This window comes from Callospermophilus lateralis, chromosome 7, assembly GCF_048772815.1.
Source record: "Callospermophilus lateralis isolate mCalLat2 chromosome 7, mCalLat2.hap1, whole genome shotgun sequence".
NCBI classification, from domain to species: domain Eukaryota; kingdom Metazoa; phylum Chordata; class Mammalia; order Rodentia; family Sciuridae; genus Callospermophilus; species Callospermophilus lateralis.
The window spans coordinates 13,259,888-13,287,013 of record NC_135311.1 but is presented as its reverse complement, the minus strand read 5'-3'; the positions used below and the strand labels follow the sequence as shown (position 1 = coordinate 13,287,013).

The 27,126-nt window shown below is 43.1% G+C and overlaps 3 protein-coding genes across 9 annotated transcripts; 1 reads left to right on the top strand and 2 right to left on the bottom strand.

Annotated features, from left to right (window-relative positions):
- Nucleotides 1–215: 215 nt before the first annotated feature.
- On the bottom strand, nt 216–4,019 carry Nit1 (nitrilase 1). 7 transcript variants are annotated; one of them, XM_076862705.1, is made up of 7 exons: nt 3,962–4,019; nt 2,994–3,089; nt 2,372–2,656; nt 2,158–2,261; nt 1,866–1,999; nt 1,580–1,705; nt 216–790 (listed from the first exon to the last, which is right to left on the bottom strand). In XM_076862705.1, the coding sequence occupies exons 3-7, from the start codon at nt 2,614–2,616 to the stop codon at nt 524–526; spliced, it is 876 nt and encodes a 291-aa protein (XP_076718820.1). In that variant the 5' UTR covers nt 2,617–2,656; nt 2,994–3,089; nt 3,962–4,019; the 3' UTR covers nt 216–523. The 7 variants fall into 7 exon arrangements, with proteins under 7 accessions (XP_076718820.1, XP_076718816.1, XP_076718819.1 ...); XM_076862701.1 differs by having other exon boundaries at nt 3,928–4,009; XM_076862704.1 differs by having other exon boundaries at nt 2,372–2,626; nt 3,881–3,963.
- A 40-nt stretch (nt 4,020–4,059) lies between these two features.
- On the top strand, nt 4,060–19,876 carry Pfdn2 (prefoldin subunit 2). The gene is made up of 4 exons (XM_076862697.1): nt 4,060–4,151; nt 18,521–18,609; nt 18,722–18,845; nt 19,412–19,876. Exons 1-4 carry the CDS (start codon nt 4,077–4,079, stop codon nt 19,586–19,588), a joined length of 465 nt encoding a protein of 154 aa, XP_076718812.1. The 5' UTR covers nt 4,060–4,076; the 3' UTR covers nt 19,589–19,876.
- A 62-nt stretch (nt 19,877–19,938) lies between these two features.
- On the bottom strand, nt 19,939–22,327 carry Klhdc9 (kelch domain containing 9). The gene is made up of 4 exons (XM_076862696.1): nt 21,653–22,327; nt 21,243–21,399; nt 20,961–21,159; nt 19,939–20,199 (listed from the first exon to the last, which is right to left on the bottom strand). The coding sequence occupies exons 1-4, from the start codon at nt 22,177–22,179 to the stop codon at nt 20,033–20,035; spliced, it is 1,050 nt and encodes a 349-aa protein (XP_076718811.1). The 5' UTR covers nt 22,180–22,327; the 3' UTR covers nt 19,939–20,032.
- Nucleotides 22,328–27,126: the final 4,799 nt, after the last annotated feature.

Below are 27,126 nucleotides of genomic sequence, written 5' to 3'. Positions count from 1 at the left end.
CTTAGGAGAAAGTGAATTCCTCCTTTTTCCTCTCCCCTCCTCTACCCTTACTCCCACTCCCATGCTTGGGAGAATGGGGCTGGGATATGCACTGAGTGTTGCACTTTTTTAGGTAGGGAGGCAAGCTGAATGAGCCAGGAGGTCCAGAACTCAAGCCTAATCCAGTAGGTACAATACCACCTCTCCTTCCAGCTCCTAAAGGAGATGTCCAGACACAGACTTTATGATTATTATTATTTTTTCAATGCCAGTGCTGCTCAGTCCTCAGCATAATTTCAGTTTTCATGAAATAAACAGTGACTATATAAAATTCCATTTTTCTGAAAATGAAATCTCAGCTCAGGTGAAAGTTTCTTCTTTACCAAGAATTTGATTCTGTGTTCTATTGAGAATCAAGGTTCTCCAAGTGAAGGAAGCTGTGCTTGGATCCTCCTTACAAATCACAGTAGCATCACCTCACAATGTGGTGGGGTGTATGTGTGTGTGTATGTATCTGCCTGTCTGAATTCATGAAAGTCAAAACTTAAGACTGTGGGTGACCCAAATTGCCATAGAGGTCAGGCCTACGATGCTGGAACACAGGCAGATGCTGGCGCAACTTTTGCAAAAAGTTGAGGTCAATTCGGGCAAGGCAGAGTCCTGGCCCTTCAGAGCAGCGGGCCACCACTGTTCCCCAGGGGTCTACCACCATGCTGTGGCCATAACTTGCTCTTTTCTCATGGTGGCGTCCACACTGTGCAGCTGCCACAACGTAGCACTGAGTTTCAATGGCACGGGCCCGAAGCAATACCTGAGGATGAGATATGTGTTAAGTACATGTAGCAGCTACTAGGGAAGTGATAAGAAATGAATGTTACAGGCTGATCTACTCATTAAAACCATTTTATTTTGGTACTGGGGACTGAACCCCGGATTCTTTACCACTGAGTACATCCCCAGCCTTTTAAAATTTTGAGATGGGTTCCTGTTTTGTAAGTTGCAGAGACTGGCCTCAGACTTGCAATCCTCCTGCCTTAGCTTCCCAAGTAGTTAGGATTACAGGCAAGTGTTACTGGCTATGCACATTGTAACCATTCTGATAATTAATTAGCAATGATTTACCAATACCAAATTAACTGTATGATAATGTGAAAGGGAACTATCTAAAAAATGAATTTTCCCACTAGGTGGGAATGGGAAGAAAAATCTTTCAACTAGTTAGGCTAAAGGAGAATGAGGTTAAAAGAAGGCCCTTGCCAGGTGTGGTGATACAAACCTGTAATCCCAGGGATTTGGGAGGCTGAAGCAGGAGTATCCCAAGTTCAAAACTCAGCAAATTAGTAAGGCCCTAGTCAACTTAGCAAGACAATGGTGCATGCCTGTAACCCCAGCAACTCAGGAGACTGAGGCAGATCATTGCAGGTTTGAAGCCAGTCTCAGCAACTTAGTAAGATACTGTCTTAAAAAATAAAAAGGGCTGGGGATGTGGCAGAGTGGTTAAGCACCTATGGGTTCAATCCCTGATACTAAAAAAAAAAAAAAAAAAAAAAAAAAAAAAAAAAAAAAAAAACCCTAAAGTTTTGAAGAGGTGTCCTCTTACCTCCCAGTGGGCAGGGCCTGTAACAGATCCAAAAGCTGAAGGGTAGGTGAGTATTTCTGCTCCAGCTTGAGCCAATGCCAGAGAGAGTTCTGGGAACCGCATGTCATAGCAGACAGCTAGACCAATCTGAAATGAAAAAGAGAATACTTAGCCTCCTTGTCCTTTTTGTCATAGCTTGTAGTACCTCCATTACCCCACTCCTCAGGGGTTTCTATATGCCATTATACTACTTCAATGTATTCCTATTCCCTTTTTTCTCCTTCCACTTCCATCTCATGACTCTTACCTTGCCTGCTGGTGTGCTGACAGGTGACTCAAGACTGGGCCCAGGCAGGGTAGAATTGCTTTCCCGCATAGGCTCCTGCCCTGGAATCTCTATATCACACAGATGTGTCTTCCTATAGGTGGCCACTATTGATCCTAGAGTAAGAGGGAGAAGAAATTCTCAGTGGTGGTACTCTAGAAGCCCAAGTTAGCTGCTCCTCTCAAGGAGGAGATAGTACAAAACAAATCTGAAGAATTTGGGTTTAGATAGAAGAGCCTGGGAAGAGGCAGGCTAAAGGTTTATGAGATCTCACCCTTGCTGTTCAGAAGCACATGACAATTGTAGATTTTCTGAGTCTGCTCCCAGTCTTGGCCACGCTCATGGAAACCACCCAAGGACAGCCAGATTCCACATTCCCTGGGGGGAGGGGAGACTGACAACTCTTCTCAAGGCCCTACTCTCACATCTGGCAATCCAAGAACACTGTCTATGGAAGATTCTACCTCTCCCTCCCACTTTCCCGATACCTGGCAAGCTGGGTGTATTCTCCCAGAAGGTTCCCACTCAAAGGTTCAGACAGGCGTAGAGACTCTGCAGGGTCTCGAGCAATGTAATCAAATGCCTCAGGCAGGAAAGCCAAACAAGCACCCAGTCTGGCAGCTTCTCGAACCAGCTCAGCACATGTTTTGAAGTTCTGTTGCTTATCTGGTGTAGATGTTACCTGGCACACAGCCACCAGGGGCAATTCCCAGGAAGAAGAGGAGTTGGCCATGGGCCTGGGTCTGTGAATGACACAGACAGGATCAGATTTCCTAGCAGGGGGGAAACTCAAGTTTAATGACTTATGTGGGGAGGCAGGAAGGCTTTTTTTCTTTTTTTGGTACCAAGGATTGAACCAAGGGTCACTTAACCACTTAGCCACATCCTCAGCCTCCCAAGCCACTGCTGTTACAGATGTGCATCACCCTAACAGGCCTGACTTCGTTTTGATTCTGCTCTTATAGGGCATACTAACCTAGGGATAAGGGAGCTCCCCAGTTGAATGTGTTTTGGATGTCTTGACACCTCTGCTCCCCACCATTCAGTTAACAAACTGAATGTGAGCATCTACTTTGTGCCGGGCAGTAAGGATACAATAAAACATGTTACCTGGGCTGGGCACAAAGTCCTGAGAATCGAGATATCCAAAGTCCGGGACGCAGAAGGGACAGGAACTGGTGATGACGTACGGTGATGAAGCCCAGCCTGAGAGAGGAAGGTGAAAAATCAGGACACCAACACTTATTCATGCAATACATTTCTAGGATTCTCTGGCATCTACCCTTCATACTGTTAAGGTGAATCAGGGCCCTGCCAGTAAAAAATCACCCATGTCTTCAAAAACACTTTTTTACTGTAAGTAATTACGGACTATGGAAAGAGTTCATAAAGTGGAAAGATCAAGTAGGGTTCTTTGATGGCGCTTGAATAACTCAACTTCCAGTGATCTCACGTTAAACTGAAGCCCTTTTCCTCTGCCAAACGTTTCCGCAGATCAAAAGTCATCTCAGAGCCGGGCACAAGCCTGTAATCCCCAGAGGCTGGGGAGGCTGAGGCAGGAGGATCACGAGTTCAAAGCCAGCCTCAGCAAAAAAAAAAAAAAGTACGGCGCTAAGGAGCTCGGTAAGACCCTGTCTCTAAATAAAATACAAAATAGGGATGGGGATGTGGCTCTAAGGTCGAGTGACCCTGAGTTCAATCCCCGGTTACCGCCCCCCTCCAAAGAAAATGTCATCTAGGGGAAACTTTTGTAGTTTTCCCAAATCTCTGTTCTCGACTATGCACAGTTTTACTATTTCAAAGCACATTCACCCGGAACCTCTGAAGGGAAGTTCACCCTCCTTAGTCCTCCCCCAACCCCCCCGCCCCGCTGCCCACCCGGAGGTAGGCAAGGGGCAGAGGATCTGATCCCCCGACTCGCACCCCCACCCTCCAGTTAGCGCGTCCTTCCCAGCCTCTCCTTGGGGCAGAAATCTCGGTTGCACAAGTTAAAGCACCGCAGGTGGAATTCACTGCTACGGTCGGCACTGGGAGTAAGTCCTACATGAAGGTAGAGTCAAAACCATGCAGGAGCGGACCCGAAGAACGTCCTGCAGCCAGCAGCGCCGGAGGAGTGGGCGGTAACTCCTAGACCGGACGTGACGCAAGGCGTGGGCTGAGCTGCGCAAGCCGGAAACCCAGTAGGCTACGAAGATGGCGGAGAGTAGCGGTCGCGCCGGCAAGAGCAGCGGGAGCGGCGCGGGGAAGGGGGCGGTGTCGGCCGAGCAGGTGAGGAGCCGAGAGCGCAAAAGAGGGTGCCTGGCCGAGTCTGGAGCCGATGAGCGAGAGGGGGGTCTGTGGCATGTGCTAGCCTTTATGCTAGTCCCACATTTGCTTGACCACCCAGGGAGGGGAGAGTCCTCGGAGAAGCTACCCAAATCTCTGGGGAGAGAGTAGGCGGGTGGGTAGGTGAGAGCCACTCCCCCTGGGGGTGCTGGATGAGTCTGGGAGAGGAGAAAGCACCGGGATACAGGATCTGGGAGGATGCCAGGTTTAGGGGTAGATAGATTGTCGTTTTTCATGCCTCTCCCCAGCACCCTAAATAGGATATAGTTGGACTTGGTAGCTCCTAATGAATTAATCAACGGACTAATGGTGTAGTCTTTTACATGATACTGAAACCACGTTGACCCACGTTGACAACCGCCGGCAATCCGCAGAGCCACGTGACTAACATACTCGAACAGTCTAGTATTCTATACTGTTTTGGTTTGGGAGTCAGGTACTAAATTGACTTTCTTTAGACGCCAGAAATCTTTTTTTTAATCTGCTGAATTTTTTCATAGTTCGTAACGTAGGAATGTCTGGTAAATTAATCAGAAAGTCCTTTGTGGCTGGTGGTTTGCCAATAGTGGGGCTAGTGTTTAATCGGAGTGGGAAGAAATCTACACAATAAAAATGAAAACAGAGCTGGGGTTGTGGCTTAGTTGGTGGAGCGCTTGTCTAACTGGTGTGAGGCACTGGGTTTGATCCTTAGGGCCACATAAAAATAAAAAATAATAAGGTATTGTGTTCATCTACTATAAAATATTTTTAAAAATGAAAACAGCTAAATGACATTTTAATTAAAGGTTCATTTATTAGCTTTTTGTTGAACAATTAATAAAGGCAAATATATTTCCATAAAGATTTTTAAAAATGCCTTTACCAAAGACTGTATTCTGGTGGAGTAAATAAGACGTGCAAAATGTGAATACGAGGTGGAAGATAAGTATTCCAAGAGAAGTATAAAGTGCTGTGGGATTTGTGTGAGGAGGAACCTAGTGCTTTTTGAGGGCCTACCATTTCCTAGGCATGTTTGGAATGCAGGTGCTGCAAGACTTGAATATGGAGAAAAAGGGATAAAAGAGGAAATATAGGATGTTTCTTAAATTTCTGTCTTTGGTGGGAAATGATACCAGAGGAAAATGAGCAGGTTTGGGGAGAAAATCACATTTGTTTTAGGTCTTTTTTTTAGGCTGGGAGTGGGGTGTTGGGAAGGTGTACCAAGAATTGAACTCAGCAGCACTCGACCACTGAGCCACATCCCCAGCCCTAGTTTGTATTTTATTTTATTTATTTATTTTTGTTTGTTTTGTTTTGTACTGGGGATTGAACTCAGGGGTTCACTGAGCTACTTCCCCAGCTTGCTTATTTATTTATTTATTTTTAATATTTATTTTCTAGTTGTAGGTAGACGAACAATATCTTTATTTCATTTTTATGTGGTGCTGAAGATTGAACCCAGTGCCTCACCACCACTAGGTGAGCACTCTACCACTGAGCCACAACCCCAGCCAGCTTTTTATTTTTTGAGACAGGGTTTTGCTAACTTGCCTAGGACCTCTGAGTTGCTGAGACTGGTCTCGAACTTCTAATCCTCCTGCCTCAGCCTCCACAGTCTTTGGGATTACAGGTGTGCTTCATCATTCAAGTAGACAGTTGGATGTTTAAATTTTGACTAACAGAAAGTTGTAGTTATGATGAGGGATTGAGTTTATATGGTGGTTGTTTTAGTCAGCTTTTTTGCTGTTGTGACTAAAAAGAAAGGACAAGAACAATTTTAAAGGAGGGAAAGTTTATTTGGGGGCTCATGGTTTCAAAGGTCTCAGTCTATAAACAGCTGTCTGCATTCCTTAGGGCTCAAGGTGATACTGAACATCATTGCCAAAGAGCGTGTGAAGGGAAGTGGGTCAACACATTACCAGAAAGCAGAAAGTGCCATTTGCCAGATACAAAATATATATACCCCAAAGGTACTGACTCCCCTAGGGATCCACCTCTTCCATATACACTCTGCCTACCTTCAGTTACAACTCAGTTAATCACTATGAGGGAATTAATTCACTAATTGGGTTAAAGCTCTCATAACCCATTCATTTCACCTTTAGAAGCTTTTTGCATTGTCTCACATGAGCTTTTGAGGGACATTTAATATCTAAACTGTAACAGTTATAATTGAAAACCATCATTCTCTGTGAAAAAAAAAGTGGAACAAGATTGAATTGTTATTTAAGGGATGGTGGAAAAACTTTTCAAAGGAGATTGACGAAAAGTGATAATGGAGTTCTGAGGATATTTCTCTAGCCTTTGTGTTCTGGAGAGAACACTGAGTGAAAATGTTTATATATTTTTTTTATCAGTGCTGCAAATTTGAGACATATATCCCATACAAAGAAGGTGGAGTAAAGTAATACATTATGCAAGGCACTTCACTTGTTTTGTCTTCTCTTATTTATTAATGCCACCACCCAGCTGGATTGATGGATTTGAACAGGTGATGATGAAATAGAGAATGTAGTAGGAAGAGGAGAACTGAAGAAAGCACACACTGATATGAAATTTAGTGACTGATTAGTCTAGCTGAAATAGAGAATGTAGTAGGAAGAGGAGAACTGAAGAAAGCACACACTGATATGAAATTTAGTGACTGATTAGTCTAGCTAGGTCACTTAGTATGTTATGAAGATGCTTTTAAAGCAAGTTAAATGAGGCCATAGAGGTCATTTCTGCATGGTAACAAATTTGAGGCATTTTTAATGTAAACAATGAGGGAATCACAGAAGGATTTACATTGTAATATCAATTTTCCCCAGTTGTATAAAACAAAACATTTTTATTGTAGAAAACACAGGAAAAGGTACATACTAAGAAACAAATTACCCATAATCCTATTATCCAGAAGTAACTATCTTACCATTTTGGAGTATATGCTTTGAGAGGTTTGCCCACTTCCTTTGTGCTTTTGTATATATGTATGGACTAAAAGGGGCGTGTCTCGGTCCATTTTTTATCGTTACAACAATACCAGAGACTGGGTAATTTATAAAGAAAAGAGATTTGTTTTGGTTTAAGGTTTTGGAGGCTGGGAATTTCCTGACTATAGCAGTGCATCTGGTATGTGTATTATGACAGAAGGTTAAAGGGCAAGTGAGCACTTGCAGAAAGGAGATAGAACGAAGGGTAGTCTTTACTATTTTACAACCAGTTGTCATAATCCATTCCTACAAGAAAGGCATGATGATCTAGATACCTTTTATTTTTTAATTTACGCTTCCTAGGGGCACTTTACCACTGATCCACATTCCCAGCCCTTTTTACTTCTTATTTGAGATAGGGTATTGGTGAGTTGCTTAGGACCTTGCCAAGTTGTTGAGTCTGGCCTTGAATGTGTCTCAGCCTCTCAAGTCACTGGGATTACAGGTGTGCGCTACCATGCCCCACTGGTTACCTTTTAAAAACTCTGTCACAGAAGGATCACAGGTTCGAGCAGTTCGGTGAGACCCCGTCTCTAAATAAAACAAAACAGGGCTGGGATTGTGGCTCAGAGGTTGAGTGCCTCTGCATTCACATGAGTTTCAGAGGGGACAAGCCATATTCAAACTATAGCATTTCACCCTTGGCTCCCTGAAATTCATGACTGCTTTTTTTTTTTTTTAAAAGGACTCTACTGACTAAGGTATATTCTCAGCCCTGATCTGTAATCTTTTATTTAAATTTTTTATTTAATTTTTTTAGTTTTCGGCAGACACACCATCTTTGTATGTGGTGCTGAGGATCGAACCCGGGCTGCACGCATGCCAGCCGAGTGCGCTACCGCTTGAGCCACATCCCCAGCCCCATCATGACTGCTTTTGTGTGTGTGTTTGGAAATTCCCCAGTTGTATAAAACAAAACATAGCATTCTACCCCTGGCTTCCTGAAATTCATGACTGCTTTTGTGTGTGTTTTTGGTTGGGGGATGTATTGGGGGATTGAACCTGTGGCAGCTTTACTATTAGCTAAACCCTTATCCCTTTTTATATTTTATATTGAGACAATGTCTCACTAATGTGCAAAGACTAGACTCTGACTTCTGATCTTCCTGCCTCAGCCTCCTGAACTTATATATGTGTGTGTGAACTTTCTTTAAAACACACCTATAATTCCAGCAGCTCTGGAGGTTGAGGCAGGAGGATCACCATTGGAGACCAGCTTTAGCAACTTAGCAAGATCTCAAACTAAAAATTAAAAAAGACTGGGGATATAGCTCAGTGGTCAAACAGTTTTGGATTCACTCCCTAGTACCTTCAATAAAAATTAAAATGCAGTTTTTCTATTCCAATGGTCTTAACTTGTTCCATCACCAACTCAAAGGTTCAGAATCTCATTTGAGAACCTATGAGATGAAAACAAGCTGTTTACTTCCAAAATACAATGGTAAGACAGGTATAGGGTAGATGTTCCCATTCCAAAAGGGAGAAATAGGTCAGAAGGAAGGGGTAGCAGGCCTCAAGCAAATCAGAAATCCAAGAGGGCAGACATTAAGTCTTTAAGATTCCATAATATTTTTTCAACTTCTTTAAATGCTGGGGAGGTAGAGGGCAAGGGTAGAAAGTGTCAGGAAGCTTTGCCTCCATGACTTACTTGTCTATGGTTCAGCTTTCTTGGGTTGGAGTTACTCATTGGTGTCTGCAGTTTTCCCAGGCGGACTCTGCACATTGACTTTTCGGGGGTCGTGGCTGCTTCAACAACTTCACTAAGCATTGCCCAAGAAGTTTTTCTCTGGCAACTCTGCCCTTGAAGCGAGTTTCTGTTGAGGCGCCCCTGACTGTCCACTGCGCCCTTTGCAATTAGGTGGAAGAAGCCCATGCTTCCACAGCTCTTTCATTCTACATACATACAGAGTTACTATAACATGTTTGCTGCCAAGGCTTACCGCATCTGCCCTCTGGAGATGCAGTACAAACTGCACCTGAAGCTTCTTTTTTTTTTTTTTTTTTTTTTTTTTTTTTAGAGAGAGTGAGAGAGAGAGAGAGAGAGAGAATTTTAATATTTATTTTTTAGTTATCGGCGGATACAACATCTTTGTTTGTATGTGGTGCTGAGGATCGAACCCGGGCCGCACGCATGCCAGGCGAGCGCGCTACGGCTTGAGCCACATCCCCAGCCCACCTGAAGCTTCTTGAGCCAGGGTTGAAACATGCTGGGATGTGGAGAGCAGAGGCCTGAGGTAGTAGTACAGGGCAGTGATCTCAAACTTTCTCCTTCAGGACCCTAACATTCTGAGCCTGTCAGGGGAGAGCTCTGAAATGCCTTCAGAGCCTTATTGCCATTGTCTGATGAACACCATCTGGCTGTCTTCTAGGTGTGCTAATTTCTTTAGCAACTGATTGAATGGCCACACTTTTATGGGGGAGGGGGTACCTGGGATTGAACTCAGAGGCACTCAGCCACTGAGCCACATTCCTAGCCCTATTTTGTATTTTATTAGAGACAGGGTGTCACTGAGTTGCTTAGTGCCTCACTAAATTTTTGAGGCTGGCTTTGAACTCATCATCCTCCTGCCTCCACCTTCTGAGTGCAGGGATTACAGGTGTTTGCCACCATACCTGGTTGAGTGGCCACACTTTTGCATGTGTGTTTTTTTTTTTTTTTTTTTTTTTTTTGTTGTTTGTTTTTTTTTAAATATTTTTTTAAGTTGGGCACAATACCTTTATTTTTATTTACTTATTTTTATGTGGTGCTGAGGATTGAACCCAGGACCTCGCACATGTTAGGCAAGCCGTACTGCTGAGCCATAACCCCAGCCCCTGCATGTGTTTTTTTTTTCACTCTGTGCATAGCCAGGCTGAGTTTTCTAAATTTTTACACTCTGCTTCCCCTTTAATTATAATTCTGCCTGTAGATTATTGCTTTCCTCTCACACCTCTGCATGCAGTTAAAAGTAGCTATGTAGGGGCTGGGGTTATGGCTGAGTGGTAGAGCTCTTGCCTAGCACATGTGAGGCACTGGGTTCCTCAGGACTATATAAAAATAAATAAAATAAAGGTATTGTGTCCAACTACAAATTAAAAAAAAAAGTAGCTATGTAACAGTCTGAATGTTTTGCTACTTAGCTATTTATTCAGGAATCCTAGTTCATCATGAGTAAGTTTTACTTTCCAGCAAGTCCTAGGGCTACTTTATAATAAGGTTGGCCATTATTCCAGTTCCTAGTAGGATATTCTTCATTTCTGATCTGGGACTGTATCAGAATGGACTTTGCTGTCTATATTTCTACCGGTATTCTGGACACAATTACTTAAGTACTCTCTAAGTAATCCAGGTTTCTCTATGCATCTTGTCTTCTTAACCCCACCAGAATTGCCCTTAATACTCTGGTGTTTGATATCCAGGCTTTTTTCATATAACATTCACTTTAAAACTTCTAGCTTTGGGGTCTGGGGATATAGCCCACTTGGTAGAGTGCTTGCCTAATGTACACAGGCACTGGTTCAATCCCCAGCACCACCAGCTATTCCCTAGTTTCAAAGCCACTTCAACATTTTTAGGTATTATTACAGCACCCCCTGTCTCTGTGCCATTTTGGTCTCACTATGTTTTCTGTTGCTATAACAGAATACTTGATACTGAGTAATTTATAAAAGAAAGAGATTTATTTTAGCTTAAGTTTGGATTTATCCAAACCCATAGTAGAGGCATTTGGCAAGGGTGTCATAACAGGGTGGATGGTGACAGGAAAGGGAAGCATGAAAAGAGAAAGCATGAGGGCAGCCTGATTTTATAATAACCTGCCAGGTTTCTGTTCTCGTGAGTAAAAGGCTCAGGGGTCACTCCAGTAGAACTGGGCTAACTGGGCTGCACGAAATAACCACACAAGAGACATAAATACCTTTTTCTTTGGGTTCACTGTGACTGCTCCTCTGACCTTAAGGGTCCACAGAAAGAGAGCAAGAGCATGCGCTGACCCCTTTTATTGAGGAGAAGCTATTCAAATGAGGCAAGGGGTCAGGTTTCGGGGGCTGAGTCTATCTTCATGATGTCCACTGTCAGCTGGTTGACTGGCACCTGGGTAGGCCACACCCAAAGGCACAGTAAGAGAAGGGGACACACACGAGGCACTTCCATGGAAGATTCTATCCTAAACTGGGCAAGGAATTATATTACAAAGGAACAGGTGAGCATAGCTTCACCCATGGGGCTGTAGCAAGACTCACCCATGCACAAGACACCACCCTCAGACCCAAGAAGGATGGGGAGAGCTCTGCCACATTTCTGCGACTGAGTGCCTCAGCACCCAGCTGGGGAGTATGACTCAGTCATGTGTAAGGTTGGTCTCCCACAATAACCTGCTGTCAGGTTATTATAAAAGATGAAAAAGATTAACTTGTTCTTGCAAGAAAGGCATTAGTCTCATTTGACTTCCCAATCACTTCTTAAAACTCTCACCTCCCAACACTGCTACAATGGCAAAGTTCAGCATGAGTTTTGGAGGGTAAAAACATATTTAAACATAACAGGAGGGCATATGTTTTTTACATATTTACATGTTTTATTTATAAAATTAGGATTATGCAGTATGTACTGTTTTCTAATCTGTTTTAGGCTTAATGATTCATCTTGAATATTTTTCTATGTCATCCAAGTGTTAGGAAGATTGAATTATCAGTGGTGTGTAGAATGGATTTGGAGAGTCCAAAAATAAGGAGATCCTTTAGAAGACTATTGGAGTAGTTCAGACTGGAATAGAAGTCTAAACTAGGGTGATGTCAAAGAGCCTAAGTGAAATTGCTAAGGTAAGTGTAATAAGTTTGGCAGTTTATGACTGTTACTTGGCTTTCTGTTGGTGAGGCAAAAATACCTGAGATAAATAATTTAAAAAGAAGAAAGATTTATTTAAGCTTATAGATCTGAGGTTTTAGTCCATGATCATTTGGCTCTGTGGTTTTGGACATGTGGTAAGGCAGAACATCATGGCAGGGAGTGTGTGGGAAGCAGAGAGAGAAACATACACACCAGGGACAAAATACACCCTTCAAGGGCATACCCCCAAGTGACCTGCTGCCTCCAGTTATACCCTACCTCCTAAAGTTCCCACTTCCTCCCAAGAGCTCATTTAGCTGTGAATTCATCAGTAATCCATTGATAAGTTCAGAGCCCTCATGATCTAATCACCTCCTGAGGCCCCACCTCTGAACCCTGCTGCTTTGGGGCACACAGGTACTGGTTTAATCAATTTACAGTCATTTTGCTTGAATCACATTCTCCAAAGTGAAATTAATGAGTCAAAAAATTGTTAACATTTTTACAGCTTTAATTTTTTGAAAGGGATTTTAGGATTATACAGTATGTTCAATGAACTTTGGAGGAACATTTCAGATCAAAACCATAATACTGGCATCAGGGTGTGATGAAAGATGAAAACAGGATGGTGTCATTAGTAGAAAAGGGGGAGACAAGAAGAGAAATAGTTTAAAATGGGGCAAAAGATTATCAGTTCAGCTTTGAACAACCTGAATTTAAGATATTGTGCTACATTTAAATGGAGATGGTAGTAATAATAGTGGCTATTTGTTGACAATTTGTTATATGCTGGATATCAAGTCCTTGATATAATTATTTTAATTCTCACAACATTCTGTGAGACCGATGTAATCTCTATTTTATTTGTGAAGCAACAAATTTAGAAAAGAAGTAATCTGCTCGTGGTTAGACTTTGGAGGCTTTTCTGTCTGATCTACAAACTCCTTCTGTAGCTCAGGTTGAGTACTTGCTTAATTTGTGGGAGCCTCTGTGTTCAATCCCCAGTACTGTTAAAGGGGGAAAAAATGGAAAAAGAATACTAACTGAAGTCAGGAGCAATGGCTCACACCTGTAATTCTAGTAATCCTAGCAACTCTGGAGGCTAAACAGGAGTATCACAAGTTCAAGGCCAGCCTCAGAAACTTATTGAGACCCTATCAAAATAAAAAAGAAAAAGGACTGGGGATGTAGCATATTGGTAAAGTGCCACTGGGTTAAATCTCCAGAATCCAACCTCCACCCCTGAAATTTTTTCTTTCTTTCTTTTTTTTTTTTTTAAATGAAGAGAAGGAAGGAAGGTATGAGTACCATTAATTGACATAGTAAGGTCTAAAAAGTTTTCTTCCACAGAGAGTTGATACATTTGTCATAAAAGGGGGGCATTACACTGAAAAAAAAGGCAGTGGAACAAAATCCTGGGAAATGCTTTTCCAGATATATTCAGTCATAATTTTCTTTATCCTGTTCTTCCATTGAACTCATTAAGAGAAAATGTCATGTAAGAAAGACAACCTGGGGGCTGAGGTTGTGGCTCAGTGGTAGAGCGCTTGCCTAGCATAGGGGAGGCACTGGGTTTATCCCTAGCACCACATAAAAAAATTAAATAAAGGTATTGTGTCCATCTACAACTAAAAATATTTTAAAAAGAAGACTACTTAAGGACACTTTGGGGAAAAGATAGATTTTGTAGGTTTTTTACTGAATTTATCAAAACTGTATGGTATTAGCTGGGTGTTTTGGCACATGCCTGTAATTCCAACTACTTGGAAGGCTGAGGCAGGAGTATCACAAGTTTGAGGCCAGCCTTGGCAACTTAGCAAGACACTGCTTCAGTGTTGCAAAATGACAACAACGAAAAAGTATATGGTATTAAGTAAAAACAGAGAAAAAAAAACAAAAAGGGACATAAATCAAATGGAAGTAATTTTGTAAGAGATTAATATATGGCAATCCAGGAATGATATATTAATTAAAAATGGATTCTTAGACAAACCTACGTAAAAGTCCCGGTTCTATAGTTCACTGTGTTGTTTTAACCACTTTTCCATATCCCATCAGCCTTGGTCTCTTGACTTATAAATTGAAAGCACATGCCTTAACAATCATTTGGAGAGGGGACAATGCTAGGAATCAAACCCATGGCCTAATGTTTGCTAGGCAAGTGCTTTGCCACTGAGCTGCACTTCCAACCCTGTTTTGGTTTTTAGAATTAAATGAGATGAAAAAGTCTAGGATAGTATCTGGTACATGATTGGTGTTCCTTTTCTGTCCAAACTATAGCACTATAGAAAAGATGGTATTTAAAAATGTTTCATTTGTATATTTGAAAATGTCAAAGAAGATAACAAACAATGGAATGGTGGAAAATAACAATATAAATAGAGAAGATTTCTTATCAAAAATTTAAGGAAGGAATGTATATATATTTATATATGTGCATATAGAAGAAGTTCTCATAGGAATGAGGATGACCAGAAATGCTTTCTAAGAGATTTTGAGTTGAAACCTGAAGAGAAAATTAGACTTAGGCAGAGAAATAAGGAAGGAGAGGTTCAGAAAATTACAACAGGTATGGTGAAGAGTCTAAATGAATGCCTGAAGGGAAATGATTAGGGAAACTGCTGCTTTAAGACAGTAACAGTGCTTAGTTAAAGGAGGGAAGGACTGATGGGGAGAGGTAATAAGCAGGTCCTCATGGGGCTTGTTCACCATGTTGAGGAGTTTAGATTTTATCCCTTTAGCTCCAGAAACTGTTGAAGGTTTTAGGCAAAGGAGGAATGTAGTTAGATTTATATTTTAGGTCAGTTTTGCCACAGCGTGAGAATGTGTTGAAGGGAGCAAATCTGGAGACAGGGTAGAACTCAAGAGGCTATAGTAGTAGTACAGGTGTCGTAGAAGAGGATGGGTTTGAGGTAGTTAGCAGATAGATGTAATTTACAGGTGAATTGGATGTGCATAGTGAGTCGAGGATGATTCCAAGGTTTCTGGAGTTAAAAGATCCCTTTCAGGACTGGGGTTGTGGCTCAGTGGTAGAGCACTTGCCTAGCATGTGTGAGGCCCTGGGTTCGATCCTTAGCACCACATAAAAATAAGTAAATCAAATAAGATATCGTGTCCATTTACAACTAAAAATTAAAAAAAAAAAATCCCTTTCTAAAAATTAAAGCTGTAAAAATGTTAACAATTTTTTGACTCATTAATTTCACTTTTAAGAATGTGATTCAAGCAAAATGACTGTAAAACTTTTGTAGTGTTGGTTCAAAGATATTTAACCCTAGTGTTATTTATTATAGGAAAAACGGAAACAATCTAAATGTGTCAACACAGGAATTCAAAAGCAGTTTTGAAAAATACATCAATCGAGGGTCTGGGGTTGTGGCTCAGTGGTAGAGTACTTGCCTGGCATGTGTGAGGCACTGGGTTTGATTTTCAGCACCCCATATAAATAAATAAAATAAAGGTCTATTGACAACTAAAAAATATTTTTTAAAAAAAAGAGGAAATAAGGTAATATTTTTAAAAAAGAACAATACATCAATTGGGGCTGGGGTTGTGACTCAGTGGTAGAGTGCTTGCCTAGCATGTGTGAGCCACTGGGTTGGATTCTCAGCACCATATATAAACAAATTAAAAAATAAAGATCCATTGACAACTAAAAATATACTTTAAAAATACATCAATTGGATGTAAATGTTATATAGCCCTTAAAAAAACAAGAAATCCATGTCCTGTAGAAAATTGTGTACATGTAAATTACCACAATACAGAGTTAGAGATAAGGAACCCCAGTAAAGAGGCAAGGTTTGCCAGTTGTGGTGGCACACTGCTGTAATCCCAGCAACTCCACAGGCTGAGGCAGAAAGATTACAACAAGTTCAAGGCCAGCCTTAGCAATTTAGTGAGACTTTTGTCTCAAAAAATAAAAAGGGTGAGGATATAGGTCAGTGCTAGCCACTCTGAGTTCAGTCCCTAGTGCTGTAAAGGGGGAAAAAAAAAGGCAAATATGGCAATGACACTGGAGATTTTAATGGATATAAGAGATTTGGCAGTGATTTGAATAGATGGGTTTAAGGGCATCCATTCACTCTGGATTTGGTGAGAAAGCCATAATAGTAGTTAATGTATTGCTTACAAAAACTGTTTTTCACACCTATTAGTTTACATGGTTCAACAACCATTTTCCAGGTAAGAACACAGAGGCTCATAGAGGTTAATCCAGTGTGGTTCTTATTCCTAGTTGCCAATTAAATATTTGGGAAATACTAAGAATACTAAGGCTTGGGCTTTACCCTCACTGGTTGTTCTGATACTCCAGTGTTCCATGTTTTTAAAATGCTCTCCAGATGGTTCTAACATAGCCAACACTGGGAATCATAGAATTAAATGTTTACCAATGCTTTACAGAGGAAAAACTAGGCATGGTGGTGCATGCTTGTAATCCCAGCAATTTGAGAGGCTGGGGCAGGAGTATTTAAAGTTCCAGGCCTCCTGAGCAACTTACCAAGACCCTACCTCAAAATAAAAAGGGTTGGGGTAGAGCACCCCTGGGTTTAATTCCCAGTACTAGGTGGTGGTGGTGGTGGTGGTGATTGGCAGAGACAGAACTTGAAACCTGTATCTGAGCCACATGTTTTTCTTCTTCTTTTTTCCTCCCATTTTCTTTCCATATTGCATCTCTTACTTTGCGTCTGGTATTTCATTCCAGACACAGTCATAGACCCCTGTACTGGAAGCGATGGTGGTGTTGGTCTTAGTACCCAGTCTAATTTTAACAGTTTTCTTTTTCTCTGTTAAGTTTCTGGGGGAACTAGGAACAGGTAGAAATCACTTCCCTGGGCATTTACATATGTTAATTCTTGGTTTTTTTTGTTTGTTTGTTTTCTTTTTTGCTATCTCCATGTCTCATTGTCTCAGTTTCTCTTTCCTTGAGTTTCAGTTGAGACATTCTCAGGAAGCCTGTATCAGTTTTATAGGCTACAAAAATGAATTCTGGCCTAATTCTGTGTTTGTGTTTTAAAGGAATGTTTTTGAAGAATGGAGGGTAGCTCACAGAATTGAACACAATAAAAGGAAAGGCTAAATACTGACCAAAGTTCAAGATTGTGGGCAGCGTTGGGGAACCCAGGAATAGGATCAGAGGGTCATCTCTCTAGAGCCTTTAGGCCCCTTAGCTTCAGTTACCTTTTGTACTTGTCTCTGCCCAGAATTCAGATATCTCTACAGTGTGTGGCAAGGGGCAAGAATCCTGTGATTATTGTCTCACAAGAACCCCACCAAATTAAGGAGGAGGAATTCCTTAAAACTATTCCTTAAAGAAAGAGACAGAAAAATTTACTCTAAGAAGATACCATGACTTGTCAGATTCTGGATGTTCTCCTAACATCAAATGGCCCACTTTTTGGATATATGTTATTAAATACATCAATGGATGGACTATTGTGTGTACCCAAGTAGGACTTACACCTTGGTAAGTATGCCTTCTACCACTGAGGCATACCCCCATCCCCAAGCTACCCACACACACACACTTTTTTTTGTACCAGGGATTAAACCACTGAGTGCTTAACCACTGAGCCACATCCCCAGCCCCCCCACTCCTTTTTTTTTTTTTTTGGAGATAGGGTCTCACTAGGGTGCTTAAAGTCTCATTAAATTGCTGAGGCTGGCTTCAAACATGCAGTTCTCATGCCTCAGCCTCCTGAGCTGCTGGAATTACAGGTATGTGCTACTGTTCCCAGTTCCTGAGCTACTCATTAAAAGGCCCTTTCCAGACAGGCATGGCGTTGCATGCCTGTAATCCTGGCTCAGGAGGCTGAGAAAGGAGGGTTGTGAGTTCTGAAACCAGCCTCGGCAATTTGGCGAGGTTCTAAGCAACTCAGTGAAACCCTGTCTCTAAATAAAATACCAAAAAGGGGCTGGGGGAGCTGGGGACTGGGGATATGGTAGCATGCTTGCCTGGCATGTGCGGGGCGCTGGGTTCGATCCTCAGCACCACATAAAAATAAAAAATAAAGATGTTGTGTCCACCAAAAAAAAAAAACACCTAATAAATAAATTTAAAAAGGGTGGGGGGCTGGGGATGTGGTTTAGTGGTTAATAAGTGCCCCTGAGTTCATTCCCCAGTACCAAAAAAAGAGAAAAAAAAGCCCTTTCTGATAGCCTTCTTTACCTGCAAGTAAGTCTAGACTTCCAGAAAGTACTCCAGTACCTCTCCATCCCTATTTCTGTCACCCAGGCAAGTGCTCTACCACTGAGCTACATCCCCAGCCCCCAGTACTATGTTATAAATGTCTTCTGCACCAAACTAAAAAATACAAGAAGCCAAAGTACAAATCTGTTCCCTAGCAAATACCTCACACATGGTCAGCTCTCAGAAAGTGTGTAATGGAATGGAATTCCAGACAGATTAAAGGAGATTGCAAACTTTTGTCCTACTCCTTTTCCAAGATAGGTATCCACTATAACACCTGTGTAAAACCTGTCACCCTATGTGCTGTTTTTACTATCTACCATTTCTACTGTCTCCCCTTTCATCTCTTTCTCACACACATTAGGTAATTGCTGGCTTCAACCGCCTTCGGCAGGAACAGAGAGGTCTGGCATCCAAAGCAGCTGAGCTGGAGATGGAGTTGAATGAGCACAGGTGAAAAAATCAGGGAGAAGCAAATCATAGAAAATTGAATGGGCCATCTTTTGAGGGAGGGTTGCAGTAGTGTGAGTCTGAATTCTGAGGTCCTGCCTTGTCCTCTTCCCAGCCTAGTGATTGATACACTGAAAGAGGTAGATGAAACCCGTAAGTGCTACCGCATGGTTGGAGGCGTCCTGGTGGAGCGGACTGTCAAAGAGGTGCTGCCTGCTTTGGAGAATAACAAGGAACAGGTGAGCAGGAGTCCTTATGTACGTAGTAGGTTGGGCAACAAAAGGGTAAACAAGAAGGGAGCCTAGGGATTTAGGGAATATGGTGGCAGAAAGTCTGCATAGAAAATCATTGAAGATGGTACAAATAGCTTACTTATTAGGCTAGGCCTTTTATTCTAAGTCTAAATCCTTAGACAAGAAGAGTTGCTGGCTTCAATTGCCCTTTCCGTGGGCTCTTTCATGTGGTTGAATTGGATGGGGGATTAGAGGATTGTTTCTCCATGGACACTTTTATCAAAATCATCTGAACAACTAGTTTAAAATGGAACTTTCAGGACCCTCTGAATCAGAGCCTTGGGGATGCTGTGACATTTTAAAAATAAGCAGCTCAGGTGATTCTTATGTATATTAAAGTCTGTAAACCACTGTGTTTGAGAAGGGGTCACTTTAATGTCTGGCTTCCACTATTAACACTCGGTTAAAGATGAGGTTAGAAGTGTCTTTCACTTCCCTTAACTATAGTTCATTCCAGATATGACAAAGGGAGACCTAAAATTCTGATGTACTTCTTGTTGCTTGCCCTGTAGATACAGAAAATCATCGAGACACTGACACAGCAGCTTCAGGCAAAAGGAAAAGAACTGAATGAATTCCGGGAAAAGCACAACATTCGTCTCATGGGGGAAGATGAGAAACCAGCAGCCAAGGAGAACTCAGAAGGGGCTGGGGCCAAGACCAGCTCAGCTGGAGTGTTGGTCTCCTAGGGAACAAGACCTCTGCATTTTTTTCTACCCTGACTCCCACTTCTGATCTCTTTATTGTTATTATTATTATTTTCTCTGCTATTGTAATATTTTTTTTGTTAATTAAATGTTTTGGTCAGAATGCTTAGCTGTAGCTTGGAACTTTCTCCCAATTAGAGGTGGAAATTGCTTAAGGGCAAGGGACAGTGTATGATTTGTGAGTTTTGTTTCCATGGGGTTAATGGCTCACAACCTCAGAACAGACCCAAACTGTGTCCTTTCCCTTGCAAATAAAGATGTGTCTACTTATTTACTGCCCTTCAAAAAAAAGAAAATATTTAGAGACAAATGTCAATTCTCAATTGAAATTTAATAAGCACTTGAAATGAGGCAGATAGCAGTGGTGATAATGCTTTATGGGTTTGCAACCAAACAGAGTCTTGGCAGTGTGTTTGACACTATTTTTTAAATAAAGAGGTCCAGGATGCAAACCTGTGGGTTAGCTGTCCTGCCATCCTCACCAAAACCCCCAACCAGGTAAAGCTGATCATTCCAAAGACAGGTTCGATGGCCCACACGTTTCAGCCCACGGTCTGCACAGGGGAAGTGGAACCACAGAGAAGGAGATTTGCCTGTTGGATAGGGGCAGAGGATGATTACTGAGGTAGAGATGCACTTTGTCACCCATGGGACTTTTTTTTTTTTTCTTGGCCTATTAGAAGTTTGACCCAGGAAAGCTCTACCACTGAACTACACACCCAACCCTTTTTATTTTGAGATAAGTCCTCACTAAGTTTACAAAGCTGGCCTGGAACTTGGGATCCTTTTGTCTCAGCCTCCTGAGTAGGCGGGATTGTAGGCATGCACCGCAATATTGGCCCCATAGGATTCAACACAACCAAGTGCTTGTCCATTTTTTTTTTTTTCTCACTCGATTTGTGGGCCTCTTCAATAGACCCACAAATATTCTGTGTACTCCTTGTAAACAAATTCCTCCTCCCTACCCTATACTTGTTTTTGTTTGTTTGGTACCAGAGATTGAATCCAGGGGCACTAAGCCACATTCCAGCCCCTTTTTTTATTTTTTTTTTATTTATTTTTTGGTACCAGGGATTGAACCAAGGAGCACTCAACCACTGGGGCACATCCCCAGACCATTTTTTTTTTTTTTTTTTTTTTTTGTATTTTATTTACAGGCAGGTCTCACTGAGTTGCTTAGAGCCTCGCTAAGTTGCTGGGGCTGGCTTTGAACTCGAAATCCTCCTGCCTCAGCCTCCTGAGGCGCTGGGATTACAGGCATGCCACTGGCCCTCCATACTCTTTCTGTAGTGTTTAGATTCTCCTCTCTTCCCACCTCCCCTCACTTCCCTTCAGCCATTAGTTTGACTCTCACGGGTATCATAGATGTAGAGGTCATTGCAGATGGTGTCTCTAGCTCTGGTCAGACTTTCTCCACCAAACAGCACAGCAAAAGGCCCCACAACAGAACATGAGTGATGACGCAGTCCCCGGGGTCCTTGCCGGGACCCCTGCCCCTTGCTCACAAGCCTTGCAAGCTGTTCCATCAAACGAGGGGCAATAGGAAGTTCCTCCTTGGGGGAGAAAGAAGGGACTGTCTGTAGGGTTTTGGGCCTCACAATTTTAACCCCCTTAGTAAGATGTGAGCAGATAATACCTTAATCTTCCCTTGACTCCATTGCCCAGCTATTTCTGGTTCAGCAGAGTTGCAACCCCCGAAGAGCAATAACTGATGACCAGGGTGGGGCCCAGGAGTTTGGAGCAGGGCAGCACAGTGACCTGAGCGGGAGGCTGTGTGGTAGTCTTCTTTGTAGCTGTGGATATGCAGAAATTCAGCTCTGAGTGGGGTTTTTGGGAAATGTAAATTTACTGCCTTTCCCCCACTACCCTTGCCGAGGACAGAGAGGATGCCTGGGTAGATCCCAGGGAAAGCAAGGTTATAGAGGGTTCAGCTATTTTAAATAGAGGAAAGAGGGTGGTAGGGCGAGGATATGGATAATTTGCTGAAAAGTTTAATTTTTGCTTTCCCAAAGTGTAATGAAAGGTTTTGGGCAGGGGATACCATACCAATAGGTGCGGGCACTCGGATCCAGAGTTAAGGTGTAGATGCTTCCATATCGTCGCTGAGTGCGGGTACCACCCTCTCGGCCAGCCACCCTCAGCTCCCGATCGGAAAGGCGAGTGCAGGTGTGACTACTGAGGCCAGCAGGAGGGCAGTTGTCAGGGGTCGCCGTCCACGCTTCCCACACTCCATGCTCTGTGTCCAGCACCTTCACAGTGGCCAGGCGTCGCGACCCGTCCCAGCCGCCCACCACGCAGAGCCAACGCCCGCCCACGTTTGCCGCGTCGTGGTGACTGAGCAGGGGGCTGTCCCTGGCTTCCAGCCGCACAGCCTGGCCCCCAGTCGGGTCGAAGACCACCGTATCACTGCTGGGCTTTCTCGCTCCACCTGTTAGAAGACCCCCCACCAGATAGAACCGTCCCCGCAGTTCGGTGCACGAATGGAAGGCCCGAGCCAGAAGCGCGTCTCGAGCCACCGGCCTCCAGCTCCAGCCTGAGACCTCGACCCGACTCGGGGGCATCGCCACCGCCATGGGTGCCGAGAAAACAGCGGGGTCTGCGTCCCGTACCGCACCCCTACATGCGAGGCCAGGCACTTTTCCTTCCGTGAGCCTCCCTGGGAACCTTCCCTCTAGAACACCGGCCCAGGTCCCCCACCTCAAGTCGGTGCCTCCGTTCCGCGGTCGCTTAGCAACCACTGCAGTGGCTGCAGCGCGACCGCTGCAAACTGAAGGTCGCAAAGCGCCGGTTACCACGGAGACAGGAGACCTGGGGAGCTGCCAGGAGTGATAACGGTAGTATCGCTCAGGCGACAGCAGACGTGCTTTGTCAATCATAATCCTGAAAGATTGTTAACCTCAGAAAGTCGAGGAGTATCCAGCTCCTCAGAAGAACCCCTGTTAGCTAACTTGACACCTGAGGTTCAGGTGAAGCGCCACCGGGACGGGGAGGGACTGGGTCCTTTTGGCTTCAATGTTTCCAACTTGGTTTGATTTCCTAGGGATGAGGCAGGAAGCACTAACGTGTCAGAGGGTGAGGAAGTGAAAGTGGACTGAGCCCTGGCCTGGGAGTCACGAGATTGGGTAGTCCCAGATATTCCCAACTCTCTAGGTTCCTTCAGCTTTCTCATTTATGAAATGAGATATTGGTTTCTCTCAGGTGTTTTCTAGACCATTCGGTGGTCTAGGCCTTGAAGGTCCTGATTGGGTGCGAGAGTCCTCTAAGCTCTGGCCACTAGAGGGTAGTAGAACCCAGCCTGTCAGGGTCCAATGGTGGCGATGGAGGGAATGGTGTGTGTGTGTGTGTGTGTGTGTGTGTGTGTGTGTGTGTGTGCTTGGTTTAGTTGGGATCTGGAAGGGAAAATCCCTTAGGGATACTTGAGGCTTAGACGAGTTTTAACTACAGAGTCCTGGGAAGAATAACTTTTTATTTATTTATTTATTTTAATATTTATTTTTTAGGTTTTTTTTTTTTTTTTTTGCGGACACAACAGCTTTGTTTGTATGTGGTGCTGAGGATCGAACCCGGACCACACACATGCCAGGTGAGCGTGCTACCGCTTGAGCCACATCCCCAGCCCAAGAATAACTTTTTATTTCATTTTATCTCATCAGACCTCCAACAACTTATGGAAACTGAGGCACTGTGCATTTGGAACTCGGGATTAAGGGCAGGGAGTTTCTCCTGATAAGATCCAGGGCAGAGGAAGCTGCCCAGCCTTAGAAGATGGGTGGGGGTGAAGTTGAGGAGGAGTGAGAAAAACACATTCCTGCCCCTCCCTCATATCTTCCTTTTATTCAAGGCAGGTTTCTGAACTTCTTAACTCTGTCCCTGCAGGACGCAGTGAAGAATGAAGAGGCCCAGATCTAAACAGACTAGTTTCAGCTGTGGGAGAAAATGCAGACATATTTCGTAGCCCAGCTGATGTGGACAGAAATAGGATCTGTTTCTGCCCCAGGGTTGAGCTGTAAATGGGAATGATGGCTTCTACTTTTGCCTTTGGTTTCTACCCATCAACTTGCTTCCCACTATGCCAGAGAAACTGAGGTCATAGAGAGTCGGCAAGGCACTAGGACAAGGTGGCACACATCTGTGATATCAGAAACTCGGGAAGCTGAGGCAGGAGGATCTCAAGTTCTAGGCCAGCCTGGGCAACTTTTGAGATCCTGTCTCAAAATAAAAATTAAAAGAACTGAGGATGTAGCTCAGTGGTAAAGGATCCCTGGGTTCAATCCCTAATACTACAAAAACAAACTAGAGAGAGAGAGAGATATACACCAAGGCTTCAGTGGGGGTGGACATATAATTCAGGGGGCTGACAGTATAGCAGGGCTTTTTCCCTCCTGATTCCAACTCTTGGTCCTCAGAGAAAACAGCATAGAGAGGGTATGGGTAGGAAGGCACAGACTAGAAGATTATCGGGATGGGTTTCCCACCTGATCAGAAAGCTAAGATTCAGCAATCTCAAGAGTTGCTGCCCAGCCAACTATAGCTTTCCCTATGCCTGTCAGGCAAGATTCTCAGTTTTCCAAGATCATGTTAAAAATCTCTTTAAAAAGCAACGAGGCTGGGCAAGGTGGTACATATCTGTAATCCTAGGGAGGCTGAGGCAGGAGGATCACAAGTTCAAGGCTGGCCTTGGCAACTTAGTGAGGCTCTAAGCAACTTGGTGAGAACCTGCCTCAAAATAGAAAGTGGTGCTGAGGATGTGGCTCAGTGGTAAAACATTCCTGGGTTAAATACACACACAGGATACACACACACACACACACACACACACACACACACACGTACACACACACGCACACACACCTGACATTATGGTGTAATCCTGTAATCCCAGCTAGTCATGCAGGAAGACTGCAAAATAAGTTTGAGGCCAGCCTGGGCAACCTAGTGAGACCCTGTCTCAAATTAAAAAAAAAAAAAAAAAAAAAAAAAAAGACTGACAATATGGCTCAGAGGTAGAGCACTTGCATAGCATACATGAGGCCCTGGGTTTGATCCCTAGCATAGCCAAAAAAAATAAAATAAAAAACAAGACAAAACCACAAAACCAAAAAAACCCAACAACTAAGCCACATAAAATTAATTTCTAATGTCCTTTGCTAAAATCTGAAAGCCAGCCTTCTCTCTAAGGCTTCTGTCTTCCCTCCCAACAGGTGGAATCAGAATTGACACACTTCTAAAATTAGGCTAGGAACTGCCTGGGAGGTGGGGGTCACTTTGCCAAAACTTTATTGGCCTATATCTCCGTTTTAGGCTCTTGCTTGTGCCTGTTTTGTTCTGCCAGAATGTTATTTTCTGCCTCTTCTGGAGAAAAATGGGAACTCCCCACCCCAGGGGCCTTTCCAGCTTCTCTCTTCTAGCTTTGTGTTTCTGGCTCCAACTTTGAGCCTTAGCAGTAGGCATTTCACTTGGTTGGACATGGAGCCTGAACCACACGCTCCTTGACTATACCTTGTCCAGTTCTCTACCTCCTCCAGTTCCACCTGGTGTGACAGGTAGTCTGTTCATTGCTTTTTTTTTTTTTTCTTTTTTAAGAGAGAGGAGAGAGAGAGAGAGAGAGAGAGAGAGAGAGAGAGAGAGAGAATTTTTTAATATTTATTTTTTAGTTCTTGGCGGACACAACATCTTTGTTTGTACGTGGTGCTGAGGATCGAACCCAGGCCGCACGCATGCCAGGTGAGCGCACTACCGCTTGAGCCACATCCCCAGCCCGTGTTCATTGCTTTGCTAACTCCAGACTCGGGGAGAGAAACTTTCCAGAACTTCTACTTCCTCTGCTTAGACTGAACCAAGCTCATATTTTGGAGGAGACAGGAAAGAAAACAGGAGGTAGGGAAGGGAGGAGAGAGGGAGAGGAGAAACAACAAACAAACAAACAAACACTTAGCATGATATTTTCAGTTCCATTCATTTACCTGCAAATGCCATAATTTCATTCTTCTTTAAGACTGAGTAATAGTCCATTGTGATATATACCTCTTTTTCTTTATTCATTCATCTGTTGAAGGGCATCTAGTTTGCTTCAATAGTTTAGCTATGGGGAATTGAACTGCTGTAAACATTAATGTGGCTGCATCACCATAGTATGCTGATTTTAAGTCCTTTAGGTATAAACTGAGGAGTAGGATAGCTGGGTCAAATGGTGGTTCCATTCCAAGTTTTTCTGAGGTATCTCCATACTGCTTTCCAGAGTGGTTGCACCAATTTACAGTCCCACCAGCAATGTATGAGTGCATATTTTTCTTCCACATCCTCATCAACACTTATTGCTTGCATTCTTGGTAACTGCCTTTCTGATTAGAGTGAGATGAAATCTTAGAGTAGGTTTGGTTTGCATTTCTCTAATTGCTAGAGATAAACATTATTTCATATGTTTGTTGATCCACTCTATTTCTTCTTCTGTGAAGTGTCTGTTCAGTTTCTTAGCCCATTTATTGATTGGGTTATTTGTATTTTTGGTGTTACGTTTTTTGAATTCTTTATATAACTTGGAGATTAGTCTTCTATCTGAGGTACATGTGGTCAAGATTTTCTCCCATTCTGTAAGCTCTTTCTTCACATTATTGATTGTTTCCTTTGCTGAAAAGAAGCTCTTTAGCTTGAATCCATCCCACTTATTGATTCTTGATTTTATTTCTTGTGCTTTAGGGGATCATTGTTGAGTGGTGGGAACTAAGGGCACAAGAGGCAAGTACCTAAGTGATCCCACCTGTGGGAAGTAGGCATTCAGAAATTTCTCTTCAGGTCTTACTTTGTTTCAGATTTTGTCTCAACCACTTTGTATCTTTACATATTTCCTCTTCAATAACACCAAGTGTGTTTGTATTCATTTTTTTATTTTAATTAGTTGTTTTGGTCCTGGGAATTGAAGCCAGGGGAACTCTACCATTGAGTTACATCCCCAGTCCTTTTTATTTTGAGACAGGGTCTCTGTAAGTTGCCCAGGCTAGCCTCAAACTTGTAATCCTCCTGCCTCAACCTCCTGAGTTTCATGAATGACCAGCATGTACATGGGACCCAGGTCATTGTCTCTTTCTTGACCCACAGCCCCATATTCTGCTTTGCAGCTGTCATATTTTCCTGGTGCCTGGTCCAAGGGTGATGTTTGATTGTAGGGTCTCTGATGTGTTCCCCCAAGGAAGCTGAGATTTCTTTTTCTTTTTCTTTCTTTCTTTTTATTTTGTTTTTAAAAACTGGGCATTAAACCCAAGAGTGCTTTTACCACTGAGCTACATCTCATGCTTATTTTCTATTTTTTATTTTGGGACAGGGTCTCATTAAGTTGCTTAGGGCTTTGCTAAGTTGCTGAGATTAGCTTTGAACTTGTGATCCTCCTGCTTCAGTTTCCTGAGCCTCTGGGATTACAGGTCTGCACCGCCGTGCCCAGTGAAAACTGAGTTTTGTGGTGACAGGAGTTGCCAGGAAGTGGCCATCTTTAGTTCAGAAAGGAACCACATCCTTAGCATCCAAGC

Excerpts from the sequence above, each read along its gene's own strand:
- Nit1 (XM_076862699.1), bottom strand. The coding sequence starts at position 3,389 with ATGACTTTTGATCTGCGGAAACGTTTGGCAGAGGAAAAGGGCTTCAGT. Across the intron at positions 3,090-3,336 it reads GAAAAGGGCTTCAGTTTAAC|GCTGGGCTTCATCACCGTAC; the intron begins GTGAGATCACTG and ends TTCCTCTCTCAG. Across the intron at positions 2,657-2,993 it reads GGACTTTGTGCCCAGCCCAG|GAAATCTGATCCTGTCTGTG; the intron begins GTAACATGTTTT and ends CCCCCCTGCTAG.
- Pfdn2 (XM_076862697.1), top strand. The coding sequence starts at position 4,077 with ATGGCGGAGAGTAGCGGTCGCGCCGGCAAGAGCAGCGGGAGCGGCGCG. Across the intron at positions 4,152-18,520 it reads GGGCGGTGTCGGCCGAGCAG|GTAATTGCTGGCTTCAACCG; the intron begins GTGAGGAGCCGA and ends CACACACATTAG. Across the intron at positions 18,846-19,411 it reads TGGAGAATAACAAGGAACAG|ATACAGAAAATCATCGAGAC; the intron begins GTGAGCAGGAGT and ends CTTGCCCTGTAG.
- Klhdc9 (XM_076862696.1), bottom strand. The coding sequence starts at position 22,179 with ATGGCGGTGGCGATGCCCCCGAGTCGGGTCGAGGTCTCAGGCTGGAGC. Across the intron at positions 21,160-21,242 it reads GGAGTCAAGGGAAGATTAAG|GAGGAACTTCCTATTGCCCC; the intron begins GTATTATCTGCT and ends TTCTCCCCCAAG. Across the intron at positions 20,200-20,960 it reads CCTCTACATCTATGATACCC|GCAAATCTCCTTCTCTGTGG; the intron begins GTGAGAGTCAAA and ends CCTATCCAACAG.